This window comes from Tursiops truncatus, chromosome 16 (assembly GCF_011762595.2).
Source record: "Tursiops truncatus isolate mTurTru1 chromosome 16, mTurTru1.mat.Y, whole genome shotgun sequence".
NCBI lineage: Eukaryota > Metazoa > Chordata > Mammalia > Artiodactyla > Delphinidae > Tursiops > Tursiops truncatus.
Genome location: NC_047049.1, coordinates 77,293,624 through 77,318,757, shown reverse-complemented (window position 1 = coordinate 77,318,757; position 25,134 = coordinate 77,293,624). Strand labels below are relative to the sequence as shown.

The 25,134-nt window shown below is 39.7% G+C and overlaps 1 protein-coding gene and 1 long non-coding RNA gene across 3 annotated transcripts in view; one reads left to right on the top strand and one right to left on the bottom strand.

Annotated features, from left to right (window-relative positions):
- LYST (lysosomal trafficking regulator) overlaps positions 1–25,134 on the bottom strand; it is a 160,521-nt gene that overhangs the window by 23,380 nt on the left and 112,007 nt on the right. Inside the window, exons 42-47 of the mRNA XM_073793649.1 lie at positions 23,374–23,514; positions 20,416–20,633; positions 13,253–13,483; positions 11,056–11,245; positions 7,805–7,941; positions 3,799–3,897 (exon numbers count right to left, since the gene is read on the bottom strand). Of these exons, the coding sequence (XP_073649750.1) occupies positions 3,799–3,897; positions 7,805–7,941; positions 11,056–11,245; positions 13,253–13,483; positions 20,416–20,633; positions 23,374–23,514 (1,016 nt within the window). The remainder of the gene's footprint in view (positions 1–3,798; positions 3,898–7,804; positions 7,942–11,055; positions 11,246–13,252; positions 13,484–20,415; positions 20,634–23,373; positions 23,515–25,134) is intronic.
- Positions 13,373–24,470, top strand: LOC117308499 (uncharacterized). 2 transcript variants are annotated; one of them, XR_004522542.2, is made up of 3 exons: positions 13,373–13,507; positions 16,462–16,633; positions 24,159–24,470. It is a non-coding gene; the product is annotated as an uncharacterized lncRNA (long non-coding RNA). The 2 variants fall into 2 exon arrangements; XR_004522541.2 differs by lacking the exon at positions 24,159–24,470 and adding an exon at positions 20,673–21,035.

Sequence of the window (25,134 nt, the reverse complement as noted above, 5' to 3'; positions counted from 1 at the left end):
GTTTAACTTGTTCACATATTCATTTTCTTATCTGTAAATCTGTGTGCTTGGTTTTGTGTATTTGTTACTACATTAAGAAGATTATTTGTAGGAATTCCTCTATTTGTGGAATAGAATGCAAGTACCTCCTTGTTTCTTCTGCTGGATGACCTGGATCTCCTTGCCAGGCTAGGGACGCTTTACCCAAAGTCAAGTCTTGAGGATCCTGGACAACCCAGGGGATTCCAATCCAGGCTGTAATTCCAGGCAAGAGTTGGTCCTATCTGACTCATCCTTACTCTTAGGGACCAGTCTTTTGGACAAGGGCCTCCTTGGGACTCCCCAGCTTGCTCTGTCCCTTGTTGTTGTTTTCTATTCCTCTCACAAAAGGCTGTCCAAGGACAGTGTCAATATTCTAGGATTGACAAATGCCCTCAAGCTAAAGCTCCCTCCTTGCTTATTAAAAAAATAATAATAATAAATAAATATATGTATGTATATATATGTGTGTGTGTGTATTTTTTTTTTTACTTCATGATCATGAATAATATTTATGGGGTAAACACAAGGTAGGTACCCTATAGTGGTTATTGAAATTTTATAGATTTTTCACTTTAAAATGATTGCAGGTGTTAGTGTTACTAGATGATTCCCTGATGGATCAGAAAATAATTTCCATGGGTAGAACAGGAATCTTGTGCTGGCCTACTTCTTCATAAAATGTTCTTGAATGGTGTAATACTACCTTGATACACTGCATATATTTTCTCCAACCACCATCAATTTAGAGAACAGAAATACAGGTGTTCACTTATATGAAGATGATGTGGCCACACTATTTAATTAGTGAAAAAATGACTCAAGACCAACTATTTTAAAACCAGTTATCACTTTTAGAAGACATTCTTCTCTAATACTGTATACAAATGGCTTATAGATAACCATTCCCTATAACCAAGCAACATATTCGTCATTACACATGTAGAATGCATTTTAGCAGACTATCTTGGGATAGTCAACAGAAACTCACAATGCTCAAAGTTATATATGCTTCACTAGCTCAGGAAAGTATTTCATAAGATTCCCTCGAAAATATTTTCAGACAACAATTATTTTGGTCATATCCTATATGGTGCTTGGGAGGTGGTCTTTCGTATGTGTCAAGGCCAACACAAACGAGAGCACAGATACTTTTAGAACCATGGCCTTCAGCGGGTTGGGAGAACAGAAGCTAGTAAACATGAGGTGTTTCCTGCCAACCTCACAGGCATAGGGTCACATCTGCAGCTTCGGGGACCCCAAAATGATGAGACGGTCCCCAATAAAAAGCAACAACAACATCTACAAAAACCCAAGTAACCTTCTCTCAGATCAAACAATGATAAAACCACACAGCTAAGATACAATTTTGGACATGGTTTAAATAGTAACTATTAATCTCATGACTTGATTACCTAATACTATTAATACTTAGGAGAAAAAGAAAACCCTTACAAATAAATTGAAAAAATCCACTTTCAGGCAAATACAGAACTGAGGAAAGGTAAGCAACCTAAGACTTCACAATAACTTCAAACTAAAAGAAGCATGTGTCTTGCTGTATTCAAATGATAATAGCTACATCTTTGATCTATTTCAAAGCTATGTTGTGCAAAATTACTCCTATACCGAGTACAGCTTAATCTTTGGTTTTTTTTAACCAATACTGTATACTGTGCTAGCGTACAATTACAATTTTAAATTATAGGAAGAATGGAAGTAAGGAAAACTAAGAGCAAGGCTGTTCATAGTGTTGGGGAAAGCAAGAGGAAATAAAAAACAAAAGATGAAGCTAGTTTTTAAATAGGTGTCTATGATGGTGCAAATGATCTGAGTGTACAAGCAGACAACTGCTCTAGCAGCAGAGATTAGAATGTATTTGTAGAAAAAAGGAAACAGGGTGAACTCAGAAGGTGAAAGGCAATGGCAGTGGTAAATATTAGAGATATTATAAAATTAACATCCACTTTAGGCCTTGGGGAGTAAAAAGGAGAAAACAGAAGACAATCCACAAGTGAAGGCGCCTCTCTGCTCAGACCCCCTAGCATTCTTCTTATTGTGGCCTGTGTATAAGACCCTCACCTCACTCTACTGTTCCTGCCCTGAATGTGGCACTCCTCCCAGCACGTTCTACTCTAAACTACACATAAAAGTATCTGCCATCCCCCAAACTACCATGCCTTTGTTTCCATGTGCTGGTTTACTTTGCTACAATACTCTTTCCTCTTTTCTCCACTTAGTAAAATGGTCCTTTAAGATCTAGCTCATGTGGGGGGCTTCCCTGGTGGCGCAGTGGTTGAGAGTCCGCCTGCCGATGCAGGAGATACGGGTTCGTGCTCCGGTCCGGGAAGATCCCACGTGCCATGGAGCGGCTGGGCCTATGAGCCATGGCCGTTGAGCCTGCGTGTCTGGAGCCTGTGCTCCGCAACAGGAGAGGCCACAACAGTGAGAGGCCCGTGTACCGCAAAAACAAAAACAAAAACAAACAAACAAAAAAGATCTAGCTCATGTGTAACTTTTCAGGCTCCCTGACATCTGGTTGGTCCCACTTGTGGCTCTTCTAAGCTGTGTGTGAATCTTTCTTAGAGCACAACCTCACTGTCCTGCAATAACCTGTACATGCCAACCTCCTGACACGGAGCCCTCACCATGGCCGGCCTGTATCACTACAGCGTCTCTGAACTGGTACCCTCCCCTCCAGCCCCACACCCCTTTTAAGCGATTCTCCTTGTAGGCGTTACAGTGATGGCCTTAAAATGCTGACTGGATCATATCACTCCTGCTTCAAACATTTTAATGACTCCTTAGACTAAGAGACAGAAACAATATTATGGTCACATTTATACCCCAAGGATCGTGGCAAAGAACCTTAACAAGGGCTTAAAAGAGAATAAACTTGGACAGAAAAGTAAGGAACTGAGCATCACCCTATGCTAGAAATACAGGTTTCACCCAGTAAAACATGTTTTATAAAATAATGCAGAAAATTGTAATTAAAATAAAGCACAGAGCACATTTTAGACTAGAATGATAATCACTGAGTTATCACCCTAAACTTGCCACTAATCCTCAACAGCACCTCAGACAGCTGATTCAAGAAAGGAATGACAGACCTACAGTGGAAATGCCTCTTAGGAATTGCTTCTTTAATTAACTACTAAAATACTGTAGGTTTAATCTCTTAAAAAAGTAAGTACTGTTACTGCAAAAAAACAAAAAAAAGGAATGACAGTAGAGTAAAAGAAGTATTGCATAATGTCTTCTTCACTAGAGTGTTTTAATAATTTAACTCTCAAATCCAAAGGATTCAGTGAATGAAAAAATTTCTTCCAGTAAGTGGTAGAAATCAAGACTGGCTACTTGGATTTTTCTGTCATTTAATTCACCCAGAGGGCACAGGAATGTTGAACATTAGAAGTTCTGTACTTCCAACTTTTATAGAATATTGTGGGATACTTGTAAGCACTCAGGTTGATACCGAGAATGAAAGCAAGCAAGCATCAAAATGCCATGAAAAAGCCTAAACTCAAAACAGGTCATAACTCAAAATACTGTCTGTCTCTGACCTTTACGGTTATTTTCAAAATTTTTGTGATCTTAATAAGCCTAAAATTAAAGAGTTAGACATGTGACCTTTTACATTTTAAGAGCTTATGTGAAAAGATTAAAGTACAAAAGATTAATGTACAAAAAATTTAATCTTATACCAAATTTATACTTCATAAAGGGTTTCTTCCCCTCACTAACATGAAAATCCCACAAAACGCGCCCAGGACCTACCGTGCCACTCATGAATCTGTTTGTGTAGGCTGTGATGACACCACATTTGCTCCCAGTAAACAGTTGGCAACTGTCCGGTACCCAAGCACAACTAGTCACCTAGAGAAAGGACAAATCAAAGATTACCATGTTTAAAAAGCATGAGAAATGCTCCTACTTTTCTGACAATTATTTTAAAAATATATGATCACAAAATTTAAGGTAAACATTTTACTTGAAATGATTAGAATGGTGTAAGATATAATAATATTCTGTAACTTAAAGCTTTCTAAAAGCTGTTTCCAAATTAAAATGTATTACAATGCATTGTCTATGATTTTACATTTTTCTGTGTCCACACACACACACACACACACACACAAATACACACAGGGCCATTTGTTCCTCAGAAATTTAAACAAAATGATCCAGGATTGACTAGATCCAAGGTTGAGAGGGGGTGTGTGTGTGTGTGTGTGTGTGTGTGTGTGTGTGTGTGTGTGTGTGTGTGTGTGTGTGTGTGTGTGTGAGAGATGCATGTACCTGATTTTTACTTTTATTTTTTTTTTCCTTTTTCTGTCTTTGGTAGGGAAACAGAGTATATATATAAGTAGAGGTATTGCTTCTAACAGTTCTAAAGATTGCTAGATAGGAGAAGAAAGAAAGATAAACGTGGAGAAAAAAATCTGGGATTATTCCTTGAGGATTATAAACCCTTGAGTCCCAACCATGGCGACACTATTCAAGGTGGGCTCACCTCTTTGCTCGGCCTGACAGTCTTCCTCTGGCACTAGCGGACCCCCAGCACCACACCCCAGCAGCTGTCCCCAGCTGCTCTGCCCCCTCTCCAGTCCCACCTCTCCTGGTCGGTCGGCTGGTCAGCAATACCCACACACTTCACTTCACTAAGAAGACGGCGGTCATCAGCCACAGACCTCATCCCTTTCCCTCCTTTGGGCCTGAAAATGTCTCGGTGTCGCCTCCTGATTTAGAGAAGCCCCTCTGTTTCTAAGGCCAGCCCCACCCCACCCCGGTGTTTCTCAAACAACTGTCAGAATTTCAAGCTGTCATTTGCTGGCTTCTTCCCCGGCCCTGCAAACGTGTTCAAGTGTCTGCTACCTTGAAAACTGACTTGCTTGGAGCCTGACTCTTCTTAACTCTCAATATATCTTCAGAGTCCATTGGATCTAATTTTATCCTTTGAGTTTCTTTCTTGAATAGTTCTATTTGTAAAGATTGATATTTCATAATTTTTATTCTTTCTTAGAGGTCTTCCAAAAAGCAAAAAGAAAATGTACCTATTTCTTATATGAAGAATAAAACTCATTCTGTCTTGCAATTACCATATGGGTCGATTGAACTCTTTTATAAACCTAAGTTACATTTCTAGGATTTCAATAATCTCATTTTTTCCTCTATTTTGAAACACTTTGCTATTTCATCATCCTAGGAATTATTTCATCTCTACTCTTCAATTATTCCCAACTATGCTAAAACAAAACAAACAAAATAAGAAAATGGAAGAATGATGGATCTCCTGGAAGGATAATGTAAAATGTGAAATAAATTGTCACCTTTTAAAAAAAATAAATTTATTTATTTATTCATTTATTTATTTTTGGCTGCATTGGGTCTTTGTTGCTGCACATGGGCTTTCTCTAGTTGTGGCAAGCGGGGGCTACTCTTCGTTACGGTGCGCGGGCTTCTCATTGCGGTGGCTTCTCTCATTGAGGAGCACAGGCTCTAGGCGCATGGGCTTCAGTAGTTGTGGCACGCAGGCTCAGTAGTTGTGGCTCGCAGGTTCTAGAGTGCAGGCTCAGTAGTTGTGACGCACGGGCTTAGTTGCTCTGCAGCATGTAGGATCTTCCCGGACCAGGGCTTGAACCCATGTCCCCTGCACTGGCAGGTGGATTCTTAACCACTGCCCCACCAGGGAAGTCCCTAAATTGTCATCTTTTGGTTTTCTTATTGCATTGTCAAAAGAATGCTGTCATCTTTTGAGAAAGTATAAAAGAAGACCAAAGACACCATTTCTGTAGTCTACTTTCAGCTGTCATCGAACACAGTCGGAAATTGAGAATTTTTCATTTTCCAGCAATAATAGAAAAGAGAAGAAAATTGACAGAAACATGCCTCACAATTATGAGATCAATCAGAAGATAAAGGCTAAGAGACAGCAGGACTCTAATCTGTAATGATGATGATGAAATTGATCAGATAAGTGAAATCTCAGAGTGTGAGTCTTCATATGATAATACCCTGGACAAATTTTCTCATACTAGACAACCAATGAGTGAACAACATATTTCTAAGAACAAAATGAAATATGGTATTCTTATCTAGTTAGTTAGGCACTTGACCGGAAGTACTTTATCACACCGTGTTTGCTAGAAATCTGAATCATCCTGTTTTGCTAAAAGGACTTAATGAGAGTATTTTTTCATCTTTAATGATGTTTCTGTGCCCAACTTTACATGATAGAAATAATTTTTCAGTGCTTAAATTCTTATTAAAATTTATAATAAGGTTGTTTTTCACTGTCCTTTATTCTTACTTTTGTTAGTTTACTGGTAAGCCAGATGACAAAAGGCAGTGACCTTTTTTTCCCATGCATATTGAAGGCTAAGCAAACAAGCCATTGCTCTCCTTTCTTTCACTGCCAAAAATTCCCCAAAAGTAGCTGACTCCATCTTTAAAGTGCTCAGGGAATGGTGACGAGTGTTAGGACTATATAAATAGGCACCAGGTGCTATGCAGGTAACGAAGTCAGAAAACAGTAAAAGAACTTCCTATGGAAAGACAGTCAAAGAAAGAAGGTTTAACATACAATTTAGTACCGGAAAAAGTTATGGCAGTACTGTGTGTGTGTGTGTGTGTGTGTGTGTGTGTGTGTGTGTGTGTGTACATGGTGTTTTATAGTTTACAAAGCACTTTCAGAAACACTGGAGACATTTCTACAACAGCTTTATGAGAGAGTGGTGGGAGTATGACTAGCCCAGTTTTAGAGAAGAGGAAAGAAACTCAAGTTGGGTAAGGTTAAATTCCTTGCCAAAGGCTACATAGTAAATAACAGAGCTGGACACTAACACAGATCACAGAGCTACAGTTAGCTCCAAGGCTCTTTCTACCATGTTGTGATGCCTAAATACCCGGTTCATTTAGAAAAAGCCAGGTATAGAACATGGCACTCTGGTTATTGAAAATGACATAGTAAAGGGACTTCCCTGGTGGCGCCGTGATTAAGAATCTGCCTGCCAACGCAGGGGACACAGGTTTGAGCCCTGGTCCAGGAAGATCCCACATGCCGCGGAGCCACTAAGCCCATGCGTCACAACTACTGAGGCTGTGCTCTAGAGCCTGTGAGCCAAACTATTGAGCGCTTGTGCCACAACTACTGAAACCCGCATGCCTAGAGCCCGTGCTCCACAACAAGAAGCCGCTGCAATGAGAAGCCTGCACACCACAACAAAGAGTAGCCCCCGCTCGCCGTAACTAGAGAAAGCCCGCACACAGCAATGAAGACCCAACACAGCTATACAGAGAGAAAGAGAGAGAGAAAGAAAGAGAGAAAGAAAGAGAAAGGAAGGAAGAAAGGAAGGAAGGAAGAAAGAAAGAAAGAAAAGGAAGGAAGGAAGGAAGGAAGGAAGGAAGGAAGGAAGAAAGAAAGAAAGAAAGAAAGAAAGAGAAAGAAAGAAAGAAAGAAAGAAAGAAAGAGAGAAAGAAAGAAAGAAAGAAAAGAAAGAGAAAGAAAGAAAATGACACAGTAACAAAAGGTAAGTGGACACTGAGAAGAAAGCAATGCTGATTTTGTTCCAATACTGAGCCATGAGCTGATGCTGGCTCAACAAGAGACTGGGTAGAGGACAAACTCTGGGGACACAGACAGCGGCAGTTAGGGATCTGTCAGCGCTGTAAACAAGGCATATATCCAGCATCACCAGCTCCTGGACTAGCTGCCATCAGTCTGACTCCTTCTTAAAGCATTATATTTAATTATTATTATAAAGTACTTCATGGAAATGTTTACCTGATACTGCTGTGAACCTTGTATAAAGTTTATTGGAGGCTCGCTCTGTTTACTCTTCAACCTTAGAATGTTATCAGCATATCCCCAGCTCAGGATGGCGGACCACTGAATGTCAGTACTGTTCATGCTTCTCACACCTCAAGGAGGAGAAATAAAAGCATCAGTTGCCACTGCTCCGTTATTACTGGACAGCCGGCCACAATGGCAGGTTAAAGGCTCAAGTTCACACAGCAGAACATGGTCATTCCAGTGCAAAAGCATCTTTATATCCATAAGATGGACCCAATTGTGTTAGTTTTATTCCTTTAAGGTTAATGGGATTCTAAGGGTGGAACTGTATTCTTTTTCACCTGTGGTGTTTTGGTTGGGATTTATATGACTTAGTACTAAAATTTCTGTTAAGAAATCTTTATAAAAGACAGTGATAATCAAGCTTCCTCTATTCATGTTCTGTGACACCTTACTTTTAACAATAAATATGAACTAGAAAATGTTTTAAAAAATGTAGATACCCTGTTGAAAAATCAATATGGACAACTATTAATACCAGAAAGGGACCATTGCTAGAGCAGAAGCAATCCTGAGAAGGGATAATTTAATCCTTTCAACTGCAAGGACTGCACGGGAGACCTTCGTTTAACAAGGTTCTTTTCTTTTCTCATTGGACCCGTACACAGTATTATGTCCTTTTGGGATAAAGATCTGGACCTCCTGACATCAGCGTTTCTCATGATCTACGCCTTGTTGGCACGTTGACTAGGGCAAATGCAGCATAAATGCTATAGCTGGTGCTGCCCTGGAAACTTAGGAGCTTTGAGTTCCTTAAGGAGAGAGAATGTGAGTACCTAGCATAATACCCAGCATATAAAGCAATAAAACAAATAAATATTTGTCGAATGAATCAACAGCGCACTGAAAATGTAATTCACAGATTTTTTTGTTTTGTTGAGTATAATCCCAAACGTGGACATCACTTTTGCAATAAAGAAACTGGGATATCCTTGTTAAGTATAAACTCCTCTCTACATAAGCTGCTATGGAAAGGAACCACACTTCATGAGCCTTGGGACCTTGCAAATTCCACCATAAAGACTGGCATGTAGTAGGAACTCAGTAACTGTTCCTGGTTTCTCATTCCAGCAACACAAGAGGCACCATATTTTTTAAAAAAGAACAATAAACTTCTGCTTTATCTATTGGAACAGTGGATCTTAAGCAGGAGTTTGCAAGAAAATGGCTTTTGTAGCGTGCACAGGCTTAGGCTCAAGCCCCAGAGATTCCGAAGCGGTATGTCTTCAATGGGACCCAACCAAGTATCAATATATTTTGAAAAAAAGTACCTCAGGCAATTTTGAGGCATTGTCAGTTCTCAAGCAATTGGCCTATACTGGGCTAAAGATCATGAAAACCATGGGGGTTTAGTTGCTATATTGTAGCATGCATATATAACTAAGCAAAATGACACAGTTATTTGACACAGCAGTGCCTAACACACATGGCCTTCCATCTGCCAGGTGCACTCCCAGTCAGTCCAGGCCTCTCCGAAATGGCCCCGTGGACGGTTCCGCGCTGGGTACAGCAGTGAACACTCACACGGCCCCTGGCCCCAGGGTGCTAACTGTCCGATGAGCATTTATTTATTAAGCACTTAGAATGAGTCCCGCGCTGTGTTAGTCGTTCCTTATATTATTTCATTTAATCCTTACAGTGAATTACCCAGTGAGATAAGTCCTTTTGTTACTCCCATTTTATAGATTAAAAGCCAGGATTCCAAAAGTGTAAGTCATTTTCTCAAGATCACACAGGTATTAGGCAGCAGAACGAGAATGCAAACTCAGGCACGTGCCGCCCGAGGCCATGGCTGTAACTTGTATGATACCACTTCCCTGGACACACCTAGATTCTGATAAATCCCAAATACATTCTATGAGGAAATAAAGTGTAATCTGAATGAACACAGCTATTAAGGGCCACTAAGGGCTTGTGACTGAAGTGGCACAAATAAGACAGGTTAGCAATTATACTGGACATATTTAAGTCCCATCATTAGCATGATAATACCAGCCCTTTCTCTCTGCTCTAAAGAGATAAACTTCAATCCACCCTAATTAATTTTTTAAAGATAAATTACTCACGCATTTTGGTACTTTAAGTATTATTAGTAGTAAATTACTTGTGACATACCTCATAGCTAATTGCAACGTCCTAGTGAGAATAAAGTACTGATATTCCAGCGATGATCAAACAGCTTTTACCTTCTCCTCCTAGCTCACTAAACTTAGACAAAATGGCGCGCAGCCTCTTTTATTACCGACAACTATAAAGGCAATCGATCATTCATTTCATGACAGAATGAAGAGTGAGTCTAAAAGAACTGTGGCCCAGCCAGCACACTGAATTCCTTTAGGTGGTCGATGTTTGGCATGGGTCCTGGCATCTCTGCACTGTGGTGCTCCGTGGGGTGGGAGGCCATGTGGACCGAGGAGCACAGTGCATAGAACGCAAGGTTAAACACTAACAGCGCGGAACGCTAAGACGTGTCTGGTCCACACGCAGACTTCCGGGCAAATCTGCACACACCTGATGCGAACAGATGGGTACCCTCAGTCATTCATTTTAGTGTTTAAAGCCCATGCCTAGGACGTAGGAAGAGTTCTTTCACATTAAGTAAAACGGTTAATTTGGGAGGACGGAGGGATTACTTGAGCGGAAAATGTCACTAGTTTTCCACGGTGTAGGTGACATTTAGAAATATGAAGAGGGCCTCTACTGACAGCACTTTTCCATGTGTTGCTTTCAGTGAGTCAGTGCACAGAGAGGTGAGAAAAACATTGCTTTCCAGACATACATATTTTAAAAACCTATTTTCAAGGCTATCATGACTTCCTCGTTGTGTTTTAATCTCATGCTTGTCTCTTCTGAGGTACTAGATTTGCTGGTCACATAAGTCTGTCTATTCTGGAATTCAAGAGTCTCAAAGTGTACATTTATATAAAACTGTTAATGTTTTCATCTTGTGAGACATTTGTTCTTGTCTCCTCTCATTTCAAGTGACATTGCATTTAGTTCCCATTTTTTTCACGTACTATGTTTTAATTCCTACGTTGCATTAAATGAACACAGATTTGAGTTTAGTTTTTCGCCAAGGACTCAGAAAACTCAGAAATAAAACAAAATAGCAGCACAGATGAGGGGAAACATTCAGATCTCATGAAAGACATGCCTAGGACGATTTTCATGTTTGATTTTACCTTGTTCTTTGCTGTACGTCATCAGAAGACAGAAATTTCGGGACAAACCGCAGATTGCTCTAGTGGGCAGCGCCTGGAGAGAACCAAATCTTTCTCCGTGCGGCTGGCTGAAGCAGACCACAGGTACTGGGGCACTTGGGGAACCGACATACTCCCCCCACTTCAAGCCTTTTATCCATGACAAAGGACTCTACAACCGAGGAAAGTAAAAAGTACAATTTAAAAAAAGGTAGTAAATATAGAATCACTTCTAATTTAAACTCCAAACAGAGTAAGGGAAAGCAGCCTGATTATAAGCCCTTTGTGGGCAAGAATTATTTTATAATTTTTTACTTCCCCCGTGCTTAGCATATGGAAATATGTGTTCTTGGTTGCTAGACACAGTGATGAACAAGACACATGAAGTCCCAGTGCCCGTGGAGCTGTCTGATAGCTGGGAAGCAGGGCAGACAACAACTAAACAAATACATACACAAGATGTCAGCTGGTGCAAGTGCTATGAAGAAAGTCAAAGAAGGGGAAGAGGACCAAGAGTGACAGAGCTGCCCGTTTAGACACGGGGGTCGGGTAAGACTGTCTGCGGAGATAATGTCTGAGCAGACACCTGACTGAAACAGAGAGCAAACTGGGGTTCTATCTGGGGATGGGCACGCCAGGCGGAGGGAACAGCCAGTGCGAAGGTCCTGGGGTGGGAGGAGGCAGGTCCGTACACGTTCCCACTGCAAAGAGACATACTGCTCAGGTCCTTCATACTTGCCAACTTCAACTAGTTAATGAGCAATAAGTATAGTGGCAAATTAAATGGCGTTTATTACTTTTCAGGGACGTACTGTTATTTTGACATGTTAAAATAATAGATTCTAGCTAAAAATAATGACTCTGGTAATGACAATGACTAAAATGATTTGTAAGGCTTCAAAAGCATATGAGTTTCGTTGACAAGTAAACACAAAACAAAAAATACAGCTTTCAACTATGAAACACAACACTGGTGGTCTGGGTTCAGCAAAACAACACTGTTTCTCCTATTGATGTTTTAAAATTTAAATTTCATTTTTACTAGTTGTATAAGTTTTGTTTGTATTTAACATGCAAATTTGATATATATGAGCTCTGAGCATAAAGAACTTACATTTAGTGTTCTATTTGTGTTTTACCTTTAGTGTATTTAAGAAGAAGTATTATTATAAGAAACGACTATCAAAGCAAGATCTGTAAAAACCGTGTTCTCTTAAAGTGGCTCCCAGACGACTGCAGTTCGACATCCGTGCTTTACTTTATCTCCAAGACCTTCACAACCTCTTTCCCTTGCCTTTTCATTTTCTGCGATTTCCTTCTGCAAACCTTTGTAACACTTCACAATTCACAATCTCCCATCTTTGCTGCTTTTATAATGAAGAATTTAGTTGAGGATTAGAATCCATTTTACTCTTAAGGCTTGCTTGCTTTATTTTTCTATTTCAGAGTAAAAATTATACCTACTTCCCTTTTTTTTTTTTTGCGGTACGCGGGCCTCTCACTGTTGTGGCCTCTCCCGCTGCGGAGCACAGGCTCCGGACGCGCAGGCTCAGCGGCCATGGCTCACGGGCCCAGCCGCTCCGCGGCATGTGGGATCCTCCCACACTGGGGCACGAACCCGTGTCCCCTGCATCGGCAGGCGGACTCTCAACCACTGCGCCACCAGGGAAGCCCCCTACTTCCCATTTTAAGAGGCAATACTTCTAATCATTACAACCTGGAGGGGCCAAAAAAACATGTACGATTTCCCCCTTCATTGTAAACCCAAACATTTACACTTCTGGTCAGCACCTCTGCTGGAAGATAATAACCAGGAAGGACCACGCTAGGCATGTCTGCACTGGCACAGCCACGCTCAGCCTCTTCCCGAGTCCTGGATGTCTCCTTTCCTCTCATTTGCAATGCCTGTTATGTCACTGCCTGGTGAGGCTCTCCCCAGTAACGACCCTCAGGGAGGTTACAATCCGACCTGAGCTCCCGAAGTACTCTCTTCGTAGCACTAACGCAGCATTTCCTACACACAGAACGTAGTGCAGACATCTGTGTTCACTGGCTGGCACTCACCTTCAGGCCGGGACTGTGCTACTCACTTCCCTGCCCCTAGAGCCTGGGAGGGGACCTGACGGCTCAGGAGTTGAGCCAGTTTTTGCTGAATTCTATTGAAATCCAAATGACATACCGGATAGGGAACTTCCTTGACCTGTTCTCTGGTTTCCCGGAAAGCAAACTGCACTAACAACCCCACGGCAGCAGGAAGCTCCCCTTCGATGTTGAGCTTGGAGCCAGGTCTGCTCGCATGGGCCGACTGGAACAGCTGACGAGGGGTCTGGCCGTAGGTTTTTATCATGGTTTCCAGTGCTCGTCTCTGAACTGGATCTTCAACTGCAGAGACATCCATTCCAAAATATGTCTGAAGAATAAAAGAAAACGAGAGGTATGTAAAAAGCAAGACTTGGCGATAACACTGAAGGGGAAAACAACAACTTGTTTTATTCTCTAGGCAATGGTTTACTCTTCTCTGTTTCAAATGAAAAGGATTTTAAAATGTTTTTGAACAGGTTAACAATCATTAATAATCAGAATAGGAACTGAGATCAGAAGAGGAATGATCAATGCTTCTGAATGGGTGAATGAAAATAATGCACCTTGACTGGTGCTAATTAGGTATGTTTATAAAATTAATTTTAATTTAAGAGAATAACATATAAGACTTCATTTATCTGCACAGCAAAGGAATCCATCAACAAAATGAAAAGACAACCTACTGAATGAGAGAAATTGCTTGCAAATCATATATCTGATAAAGGGTTAGTATCCAAAATCTATAAAGAACTTACACAACTCAGTAGCAAACCCATCTAATTAAAAAGGGGCTGCACTGTTGGTGGGAATGTAAATAGATACAGCCACTATGGAGAACAGTATGCAGGCTCCTTAAAAACTAAAATAGAGCTACCATACGACCCAGCAACCCCACTCCTGGGCACATACCCTGAGAAAACCATAATTCAAAAAGAGTCATGTACCACCGTGTTCATTGCAGCACTATTTACAATAGCCAGGACATGGAAGCAACCTAAGTGTCCATCGACAGACGAATGGATAAAGAAGATGTGGCACATATATACAATGGAATATTACTCAGCCATAAAAAGAAACGAAATTGAGTTATTTGTAGTGAGGTGGATGGACCTACAGACTGTCATACAGAGTGAAGTAAGTCAGAAAGAGAACAAATACCGTATGCTAACACATACATATGGAATCTAAAAAAAAAAAAAATGGTTCTGAAGCACCTAGGGGCAGAACAGGAGTAAAGACGCAGATGTAGAGAATGGACTTGAGGACACGGGGAGGGGGAAGGGTAAGCTGGGACGAAGTGAGAGAGCAGCACTGACATATATACACTACCAAATGTAAAATAGCTAGTGAGAAGCGGCTGCATAGCACAGGGAGATCAGCTCGGTGCTTTGTGACCACATAGAGAGGTGGGATAGGGAGGGTGGGAGGGAGATGCAAGAGGGAGGGGATATGGGGATATATGTATACGTATAGCTGATTCACTTTGTTACACGGCAGCAACTAACACAACAGTGTAGGGCAATTATACTCCAATAAAGATGTTAAAAAAAATGGGAAAAATTATGGAACTTTTCTGCAAAGGAATATTATAAATAAATAAAGGAATAAATTAGAAAGAAAATGGCGGGGGGCGGGCAGAGGACCTGAATAGACATTCTTCCAAAAAAGACATACAGACGGCCAACAGGTATATGAAAAGATGCTCAGCATCACTAATCATCAGGAAAATGCAAGTAAAACCACAATGAAATATCATCTCACACCTGTGAGAATGGCTAGTATCAAAAAGACAAGAGATAACAACCGTTGGCGAGGATGTAGAGAAAAGGAAGCCCCTCTGCACTGTTGGTGGGAATGTAAATTGGTGCAGCCACTGTGGAGAACAGTATGCAGGTGCCTCAGAATACTAAAAATAGAGCTACCATATGATCCAGCATTTCCACTTCTGGGTATTTTGAAAACACTAATTTGAAAAGATACATGCACCCCTATGTTCATTACAGCCTTATTTATAATAGCCAGGACATGGAAGCACCCGAAGCATGCACCAATGGAATGGATGGAGACAATGTGGTAAATACATGCAATGGAATTATTACTCAGCCATAAGAAAGAATGAAATCTTGTCACAACACAGGTGGACCTTGAAGGTATGATGCTAAGTGAAACAAGTCAGAGAGAGAGACAAATACCATACAAATAAGTATGATCTCATTTATATGTGGAATCTAAACAAACAAAAGACCAAGCTCATAAGATTGGTGGTTGCCACAGGTGGGGTGTGGGCAAACGGGTGAAGGGAGCCAAAGGTACAAACTTCCAGCTATAAAGCAAGCAAGTCCTGGGATGTAACGTACAGCATGGTGACTGCAGTTAATAACATTGTACTGCATATCTGAAAGTTCCTAAGAAAATAAATCTTAAAAGTCTTCATCCCAAGAAAAAAAATTTTTGTAACTACGTATGGGGTGGGTGTTAACTAGACTTACTGCGGTGATCATTTTGCAAATGATCGAAATCAGTATGCTGTATACTGGAAACTAATATAATGTATGTCAATTATACCTCAAATTAAAAATAAAGAAAAACTAAATGAGGTTTTTCTTTGGTCTTGTCTTTCAGTGAGAGTTGATGAAAAATAATCAGGTTTTTCAATTCAGTTGACCCAAAATAGCTTCTGCAAGTAGGTTAGTAGGTGGCTCTATTTTTTCTGTGGCTGCCTGTCAGATATTGGTCAGAAAACTAGAGTCAGGGAATTGGTCAAAGTCATTTCAAGTGGTCAACAAAATCAAAAGAGACAAGAGAATGCAGCTATATGGCAACACGAAGACTGAAGAAAACTAGGGGAACCTGCCCCACCTCAATTTCTCAATTCCTAAAAATGAGAACTAGAAGTTCAAAACCATCTGTGTCTGCCTGAAATTACATGATATCCAAATGCCCTTTTGTCCTTTGATGGGAATATGCTCAAAGAAAGAGTCTGATTCCTCTCAAAACACAATGGCTGGTGTCACAGGATGACTTTGTGTCACTACCCCATCTTGAAGATGTCTAAGAATATCAACTATTGAGATATATTTTCTTACATACAGAGACATTAGTAAGGAACCTAGATTTTTGTAGGTCTGTATCTCTTCTCCTGTCTGGGCTGAAGAATCAGGATTCTAAACACCAGCATCACTGAAACCCAAGCAAAGTCTTTGTGCTTTCCATCCTGTAAGCTCAAGAGCAACTCATCCATGCTTTATTTATCCTTGGAGAGGAATAATTGAATTCTGATTCCCTCTCTCTGTGTTTGCTGTGCAGGTTTCCACATACATTGCTGAACCTGACTAGAACCTGGCAGTGAGAAGGCTGTAATGTGATGTATATCCTTCCAGCCTCCCTCAGCCAACCAGGCAAAGCTGTCAACGGAGGAAGCGGGACAGCTTCACCTCCCCGGCAAGGGGCAGAAGACTGGATGAGAAACAAAGTCAAGGTATTCCATCTTCAACCAAAACACTGCAGAGAGGTTGGCACACTTAATGTTGCACGCGACTGGTGTCCTCCATGCTGTCACCTTTCTTAGGACGTGAAGCTAGAGAGAAAGGGGGTTAGGGCAATAATCAGTCTAGAAAAGGAGTAAAAATTCAGGATCTGTCACTGTCCTTTTCTTTCCCACCTAGTATTTATTTTTATATATATATATATATATATATACACACACATATATATATATATATACATATATATATATATATAAAGACTTCATCTGTAATACTAAATTATTGAAAAAGTCATTTGTCCAAAGTGATACACAGGAAAAGGTATATAAAAATGAAATTGTGATAGAATGTTAGTAGGTAGCTTAAGAGACTATTATTTAGGTTCTAATGAAAACTGTAAGTGGATCTGAAAGAGCAGCAGTGAAAATTGCAAGCTTTTTAACATGAAAGGTGTTGTTACACTTTTCTTCTTAGTGTTAGAGTCAGATGGAGGGTGATGTGCACTTACTTTATTATTTTTAAAGCTAGCAGTCAGTAGCTGGGTATAGATCTGTCATGCTTGTGCATCTCGCTTGTGTAATTTAGCTTTTAGCATTGAATCAGTCAGCAAATTTCAGTTTTATATCTGCATAGAACATCTCTATAAATACCAAGAAAAAGTTTCAAAGGTTCTTCAGAAGTTAATCTTCAACATCCACTCCCCTTGCCACCACCCTCACACGACCACAAGGGCTCAAATACCTGTTATAAACGCTTATCTAAGCAGGCTCATTCCTAATGGTTGCTTGATTTAATATACTCGAAAATTCAAATGAAGAATGGAATAATCCGGTATCCAGGACTCTTAAAATTTACTTTAAATTAGTATCTTTACGTTCTGTGGTATCAGTTTCTAGTGAACCCCATATATTGGTGAATGATGAATTAAGATCAAAAGGCATTTTTACATTCCTCTTAAAATATTTTTTCTATTTTTTTAAAATTAATGAATGAATTAATTTATTTTTGGCTGCGTTGGGTCTTCGTTGCTGTGCGCGGGCTTTCTCTAGTTGTGGCGAGCGGGGGCTACTCTTTGTTGCGGTGCGCGTCCTTCTCATTGCGATGGCTTCTCTTGTTGCGGAGCATGGGCTCTAGACGCACGGGCTTCAGCAGTTGTGCCACGCGGGCTCAGTAGTTGTGGCTCATGGGCTCAGTAGTTGTGGTACATGGGCTTAGCTGCTCCACGGCATGTGGGATCTTCCTGGACCAGGGCTCGAACCCGTGTCCCCTACAATGGCAGGCGGATTCTTAACCACTGTGCCACCAGGGAAGCCCCTACATTCCTTTTTACAAAGTTGACATTTATTTGCACTTAACTGGATGGCAGACATTACCCCGTATGCATTTTCTTATTTATGAGGCTGGTATTATTGTTCACATTTTACAAATTTGTACATTAAGGTACAGAGAAGTTAAGGTCACACTGCAGGTTACACAGTAAGTGGTAGAGTCACAGAGTGAGGATTTGAACTCAATTGTGGATTTAGAGACTATGTGCTTAATTGCGACACTTGGTTTTGTCCCATGAATTGAGTTTTATGAAATTTCTAGAACAGGACTTCCCTGGTGGTCCAGTGGTTAAGACTCCACGCTTCTACTGCAGGGCGCACGGGTTAGATCCCTGGTCAGGGAACTAAGATCCCACATGCCGCGTGGCGCAGCAAAATAAATAAATAAATTGTATTTAAATTTTCTAGAACAATGGTATAAACTCCATCCTTTTTAAAGCTCTAAAGTCTCAAAGAATTAATGAAAAAAATCTAGTAAGATGAGAATTAAATGGTATATTTCAGCATGCAGATACTTTTAATGTGAATTTTATATGAGAACAAGTGAAAATTTGTCCCAGTATTATAGGCACAGAGTATATTGAGGTTAATGTCCAAATTCTTAATTGCTTTTAAAGTTACATTTTGCATCAAATATGAACAAAGTTCAAAAATTACACCTCAGTCTTTAAAACTTATAAAAATTTTATATACATTTTTATAGAGGTATATTTTACTTACAATAAAACAATACAGATTTTTATAGTACCATCCATGCAACCATCATGCAGATCAAGGTATAGAGCATTTCCATCACCCCAGAAGGTTCCCTGGTACACCTGTGGCAGTCACTACTCCACTCCCCAGAGGCAATTAGATTGGAAATTATCTTAAAGAAATAAAGAACCATCTTTAAGATAAATTCCCCATGATTTCTACCACTAAGAGATTAATGTTCCTTGTTCTTGAATTTCATGTAAATGGAGTGGATTCATACAGAGTGTACTCTTATGTAAGGCTTCTTTCATTCAGTGTAAAATGTTTTGGAGATTCATCCATGCTGTCACAGACATCTGAAATCCATTCCTCTTCACTGTTGAGTAGTATTCCACCTACCCAATATCTGGAATTGTTAGTCTTTTTACTTTCAGTCATTCTCAAGGATATAAAGTGGTAACTCATCGTGGCTTTAATTTGCATTTCCCTGATGACTAAAGATGCCAGCACCTTTATCATTTGCTTACTGGCCATTCATATATGTTCCCTCCCTATGTGAATCTTATTCACGTTCGTATCCCTAGAGCCTAGCAAAATAAATGTTTCCTGAATAGATAGACTTTTTTTAAAAAAAGGTAGACTATCTAACAACATTAAAAAACATATGTTGAGGTGCAACAATTCTGCTTCTAGGAATTTATCTTGAAGAAGTAAAGAGGTACGTAAAGAAATAATCTGAGGAATATTAATTTTAATAGCAAATGCATACTAACTAAATATCCAACAATAGGGGACTGGTTAAATAAATTATTGGATAGCCATACTTTGGAATAAATAGTATTAATATTATATAAATGGAGTGATACATATGTATAGATAAAAGTCTAGAAGGTGGTTTGATATTTATCTTTGGATGATGATATCAAAGTTGATTTTAAAATTTCTTCCTTTTGCAGTCTGTGTCTTATACATTTTTCTAACAAGGCACAAATATTGCTCGTGCAATAAGGAAAAATGAGGCCATTTAAAAATAGAATATGTATTGATATGCAGGAGAGTATGCAGAAAACAGTTATGCGGCAGGCCTGAACTGCTCTCCTTGGGATGGCATGCCTGCAAATGTGGTCCTTGGCTGGTGTCTGGGAACATGGAGTTCAAGAGAGTTCCCACCTTCTCTACCTGATAAGAGTGGCTCACTGCACCCAAACTGTACAGTGTGGTGTATACTGAATACCGGTCTCCTTCTGGACGCCTGGAATTTCAGGACTTGTGAGAGAGAGGGTGCCTACATGACCAGTCCTCGATAAAAACGCTAGCACTGCATCCCTCATGAGCTTCCCTGGTAGACAACATCACACGTGCTGTCACAATTTGTTTCTGGAGGAAGTGAGTGAGTTCCTTGTGATTCACTGGGAGAGGTCTCTTGGAAGCTTGTGCCTGGTTTCCTCCAGCTTTGCCCGGTGCATCTTTTCCTTTTGCTGATTTTGCTTTGTACCCTTCACTGTAATAAACCTTAGCTGTAATTACAACTATACGCTGAGTTGTTAAGTCCTCATCCAACCTGGGGATGGTCTTGGGGAACCTCTGACAGATAGTATCTTAGTTATTCTTAAAGAGGTAAGATATAAAACCTGAAAAATCTTGGGCAAGTTTAGTGTCTTTGTCAATTCTCTTTGATAACCTGGGTATTGTAAAGAAACAGTCTAACCTTCTACCTTATATAAATGCAGAGTTTTAAAAGAGTCACTTACAGCAGGATGAAAAACATTGATGGCTTGGACAGAGGCCTTCCCTTTTTGCTTATACCCGAATACCAAGTCGATCCACTGACAGATGTTCTGGGACACGTAGTCAGACTCTAGAGCCTGTCTATGGATGAGGATAAAAAGACGAGGATCGTTACGTGCCCAAGGCGGGAGGTTGACGTGATTAACCCGTTCACCATTCTGGCGTACACCAAAATCGAAACCTAAAAGAGAAGAGTAATATCAATGTTTATCTCCCCCAGAGCATGCTTCCTTTGGCCCACTGAGCAGATCGTAAGAGTTCACAGAAACAGCTATTGTGTGCTATAACCTGGAGAAGGAGCAGCGAGAGGATAGTGACACCGTTGCTCACCTGCTGACTTACCCCTCACAGAGCTACATGGATTAACGCTATCTATCCTAACTGAATCGGAGATCTTTCAACTTTACCCTTCCACCGCTTTATAGCATATTGAAAAACAAGCAGAAAATCATTGCCCACTAATTCCAATATTCCAGTTATCAAATCTTCAAATGCATCAAGTGAGAAAATATCTCAATTGTAAACCTGATTAAAATAAAGTGAAGGCTTTTGTATAAGCATTTCTGAATGATTGGTGTTAACATATAATAAATTCAAGACTACTTATATGTAGTAAGTATTAGCATTCTGTAGTTTAAAAACTCAACGAATACAAAGTATACACATTCCTAGAATGAACTGTCTTAGTCTATTAATTTTATGGTAAATCTATAGGTCTGTTCTGATTTCACTTCCACTAAGCATTCCTGTGGACAACAAAATTATACTAACACACTGAGTAAGAGGGTTCTTCCGCGATGTAAATAAGGTATTACCTAATTGCCTCATTAGTCTGCTAGTGTAAACAAAAATCTCAGAAGTGTTTCTTTAAAAAATTGTCCTAAAGGAAATGCTACCTTTGAACAGAACTTTTTTTTGTGCTACCTTTTTTTTTTTTTAATGGACAGAAAATCCGAACACCATAGCAGAATCCAAATTTAAAAAGACCTCTTAAAAGCTAATTATGCTCCATGTAACATTAAGTTGCTGTCTGCCTACTTCTGGATCTTGTGAAAACAGTTGGAAGGATCTTCACTAATTTTGGAAGTACTCTGAAATGATATGATATAAAATATAAACTAAGGGCTTATATAAAATTAATACGGGGTGGGGGTGAGGGTCACCTCAAAAATCCCAGCAGTCATCCAACAGACAGCTGCAGGGTGACAGCGTTAGGATGTACTGGCTGAGCACCTCCATACTCTATGCGGCGGCTTCAGGGGAAGCAGCAGAGACTTACTGATTGATCAGTGGTGATGAGGCATCTAAGGGCTGAGCTAGGAGGGGTTGAGCCACAGGGGGTCTCTGTGAACTCAAATCATTCCCAGCTTTTTGGTGCTCTGGGAACACATCACAGAGGTAGACACTGTTCACCCAGAGCAGATGCCTGGAGGTACAATGAGAGGCCTATAGAAATGCTCATAGGAAATAGCAGGACGTATGCTATAGCAAGTTATCGTTTCCAAAAATGGCTGTAACACCACCTGCTGTTGTGCATGCTTTTCTAGAATCTTGCTGCTCCCCTATCAAATGGCAAAGTCTATGCTCCTTCCTTTTGAATGTGGGCAGGCACTTGTGACTACCTCACAAACAGAATGCAGTGTAAGTGCCACCGTGTGACTTCCAAGGCTAGGCTGGAAAAGGCCATGCAGCTTCTGCTCATCTCTCTAGGGACACTTGCCTTTGGAACCCTGAGTTGCCAAGTAGGGTGTCCGAGGCCGCCATGCTGTGAGGAAGTCCACACTAGTCCATGTGGAGAAACCACATGGAAAACCATGGACACTACCTGAAGAGAGAGATGCCCACCAGCCCCGTGCTGCTCTGTTCCCCTGGATGTTCCAGCTCCAGCCAATCTGAATGCACAAGAGACCCTGAGCCAAAACCACAAAAACCACTTGGCTGAGCTGTTCCTGAATTTCTGACCTGCAAAAACTGTGATGGATAATACATTCAATGTTGGTTTGAGTCACTAAGTATTGGGGTTATTCACTATGCAGCCATAGATAACAGGAACATACATATAAGAAACCACAGAGGAATGTGGTTTTTGGACAGAGAAATGAGTCCCTGATTGAAAGCCACAAGGCAGGTACCCCCAGCTGCAGGTGCTGATATTTCACTGAGGCGTTTCTCGCTTGGGCAACACTATGAAGCTTGTTCCAGGTAATTAGCAGCACAGATTTATTAATGATTCTCTAAATAACTCCAGAGAGGCCAGTTAATATAGGAAAAAATTCTGAAGTCATTTGTCCAACATTAACCTCTCTAAAGATATAATTCTCAATTTCATGTATTTCCTAAAGGTCACATAAAAATATGAAATTAAGTAATGTAGGAAAATGACCCAAAGATACCCTGTAAAGGATTAACTGATCTTACATTAAAGAACAGGTAAGATTACCAAGATTGTCGGTCACTGGCATCACAGAAAATCAGATTTTACCTTCTAGTATTCCTTTTCATTATTACATAACTCTAGTTAGAGTGTTTTATTTCTAACTTGGTCATTCCTCATAAAATCATTGAGATTTTGGTTAATTTACATTGTTCTTTATAAATTCATGACTTTTTTTATAATCAGCATATTATAACTTTTGTAATCAGAGAAAATAATAAAGCAAGTTCTGTAACAGAATTAAAATACATGTTTACAAATACTTTTAATAGTTAAAAGTTAGTTTTCCAGATATACCTAGTCCTATAAAATATTTAACATCCTCAAGCTCACTTGGAAATAACATTATATACTTAATAAGTAAAGGTATTTCTCTTATTTGGGGACTCAAATTTTAGGACTTACAAAAGGTATTTTTATTTTTGGAAAATTATAAAGTAAGTACAAACACTCAGAAATTTAAATTAGAAACGGTTTACTGTTATACCTTCACGGTTAACTAAGAATTCTGGAAGATAGAAAAACTCTGGGATAAGTTCTTTCACATCAGTCATGGACTCAAAAGAGGAGAGACGCCAGGTTGTGTTTGTAGAATGAAAAGTTCTGTCTGGGATGTCAAAACTCTGATCTGAAAAAATACAAATAACACACTTAAGACACAAAGACTTGATTCCATTTAAAACTTGTTACAGTTAATTCATTTTTACTACTTCAAAAAGATTAAAATGATGTTCACTTTGTCCATAGTTTAAAAGAGATTATTCGTGTTCTTGAAAATAAATATTTCTCTACATAATTTGTGACTGCATTATGTTATTTTTAATCGGTATTATGCTTTCATAGTACATATAACTAGATAAATGTATATCACTTATTTGTTTAATTGATTACTGTCTGCCCAAGTAGAATGAAAGTTCCGTAAAAGTAGAGACCTGGGATATCAACCATACCGAGCACATTCTAGGAACTGGATAATCATTTATTTACTGAATGAAAGAATAAGGAAGGAAAATTAAAGTTCAAATAGGTAAAATAAGGTTTTTCCCCCATCAAGAAGCAAGATTATTTCTTTACCTCTTTTCTTCCCTCTTTTCTTTTTTTGGGGGCGGGGGGCATTACTTTTTAGATGTTCTAACTCTAACCTAAAAAATTAAGTAAAATTTCCTATGAATGAAAATAAAACTAAGAATACTTACTCCTTTGTTAAGTTTTTCTGGTGAACACTATTAATAATCGAGAACTGAGTTTTGACCCTGTCTTTTCTGTCAACAGCTATCAGACTTTCTACCCTAGAATATGAAATGATATCTAAAGACCAGCCCTTGAAAACAGCAGCAGCATGGATGCTTCTTCAGAACCATGCTGTACCATCCAAAACTCCTCTCAACTTGCTGAAATTTGAACACATCTTTTTATCTGGACACTGTTAAAGACTAATTTCAGCATCAAGCAAGGCACAATTTTTTAAAAATATGCTAAATCTTCCGCAAGCCTGACCTGCTTTGCCGAGCAACATTTTCTATTACTACTTTCTCATCTATTCTGTTGAGTCAGCATTGGCTGGGCACTAAATAAAATCTGGGGAGAAATTAGGTTTATAAATATTTCTTTTTTTCTCAGAAAGTAGGCAGGGCCACTTAAAGAAATGTTTACTAACTCACTCAGGAGAAAAAGTTATTAATCTAAATGGCATCCAGAAAAATTAAAGGCAGTTCTGTGAGGCTATGATGGAATCACAGTATCCAGAGTAGAGACTACAGAACTGTGGAACAGGAGAAGCACACCGAGGTTTCTGTTGGGATTTTTAAATTCTCTGCAGCTTCTTAATAAAAAAAAAAGTAATACTACATTTCCTATAATTTAGAACATGTATGAACTCAACTGGTAGTTGTTAACCTAGCACTTTTGTCCCCCAGGGGACACTTGGCAATGCCTAGAGACATTTTTGGTTCTCATGGCTGGGTGGGAGGGGATGCCACTAGCATCTAGTAGGTGGGGGCCAGGGATACTGCTAAATGTTCTACAATGCACAGGACAGTCGCCGTAACAAAGAAATATGTAGCTCAAAATGACTACAGTGCCAAGGTGAGAAACCCTGGACTAAATGAGAAGTCTAGAAATAAATTAAAAAGCCATCACACATCATTTTAAATTAATCAGAAGAAACTGAATGGGAACTTAGGTTGTCCCTGTTTTCTTTCTTTTTATTTTTAATCATTCTTAAATACACAATGAGGAAAACCTAGCA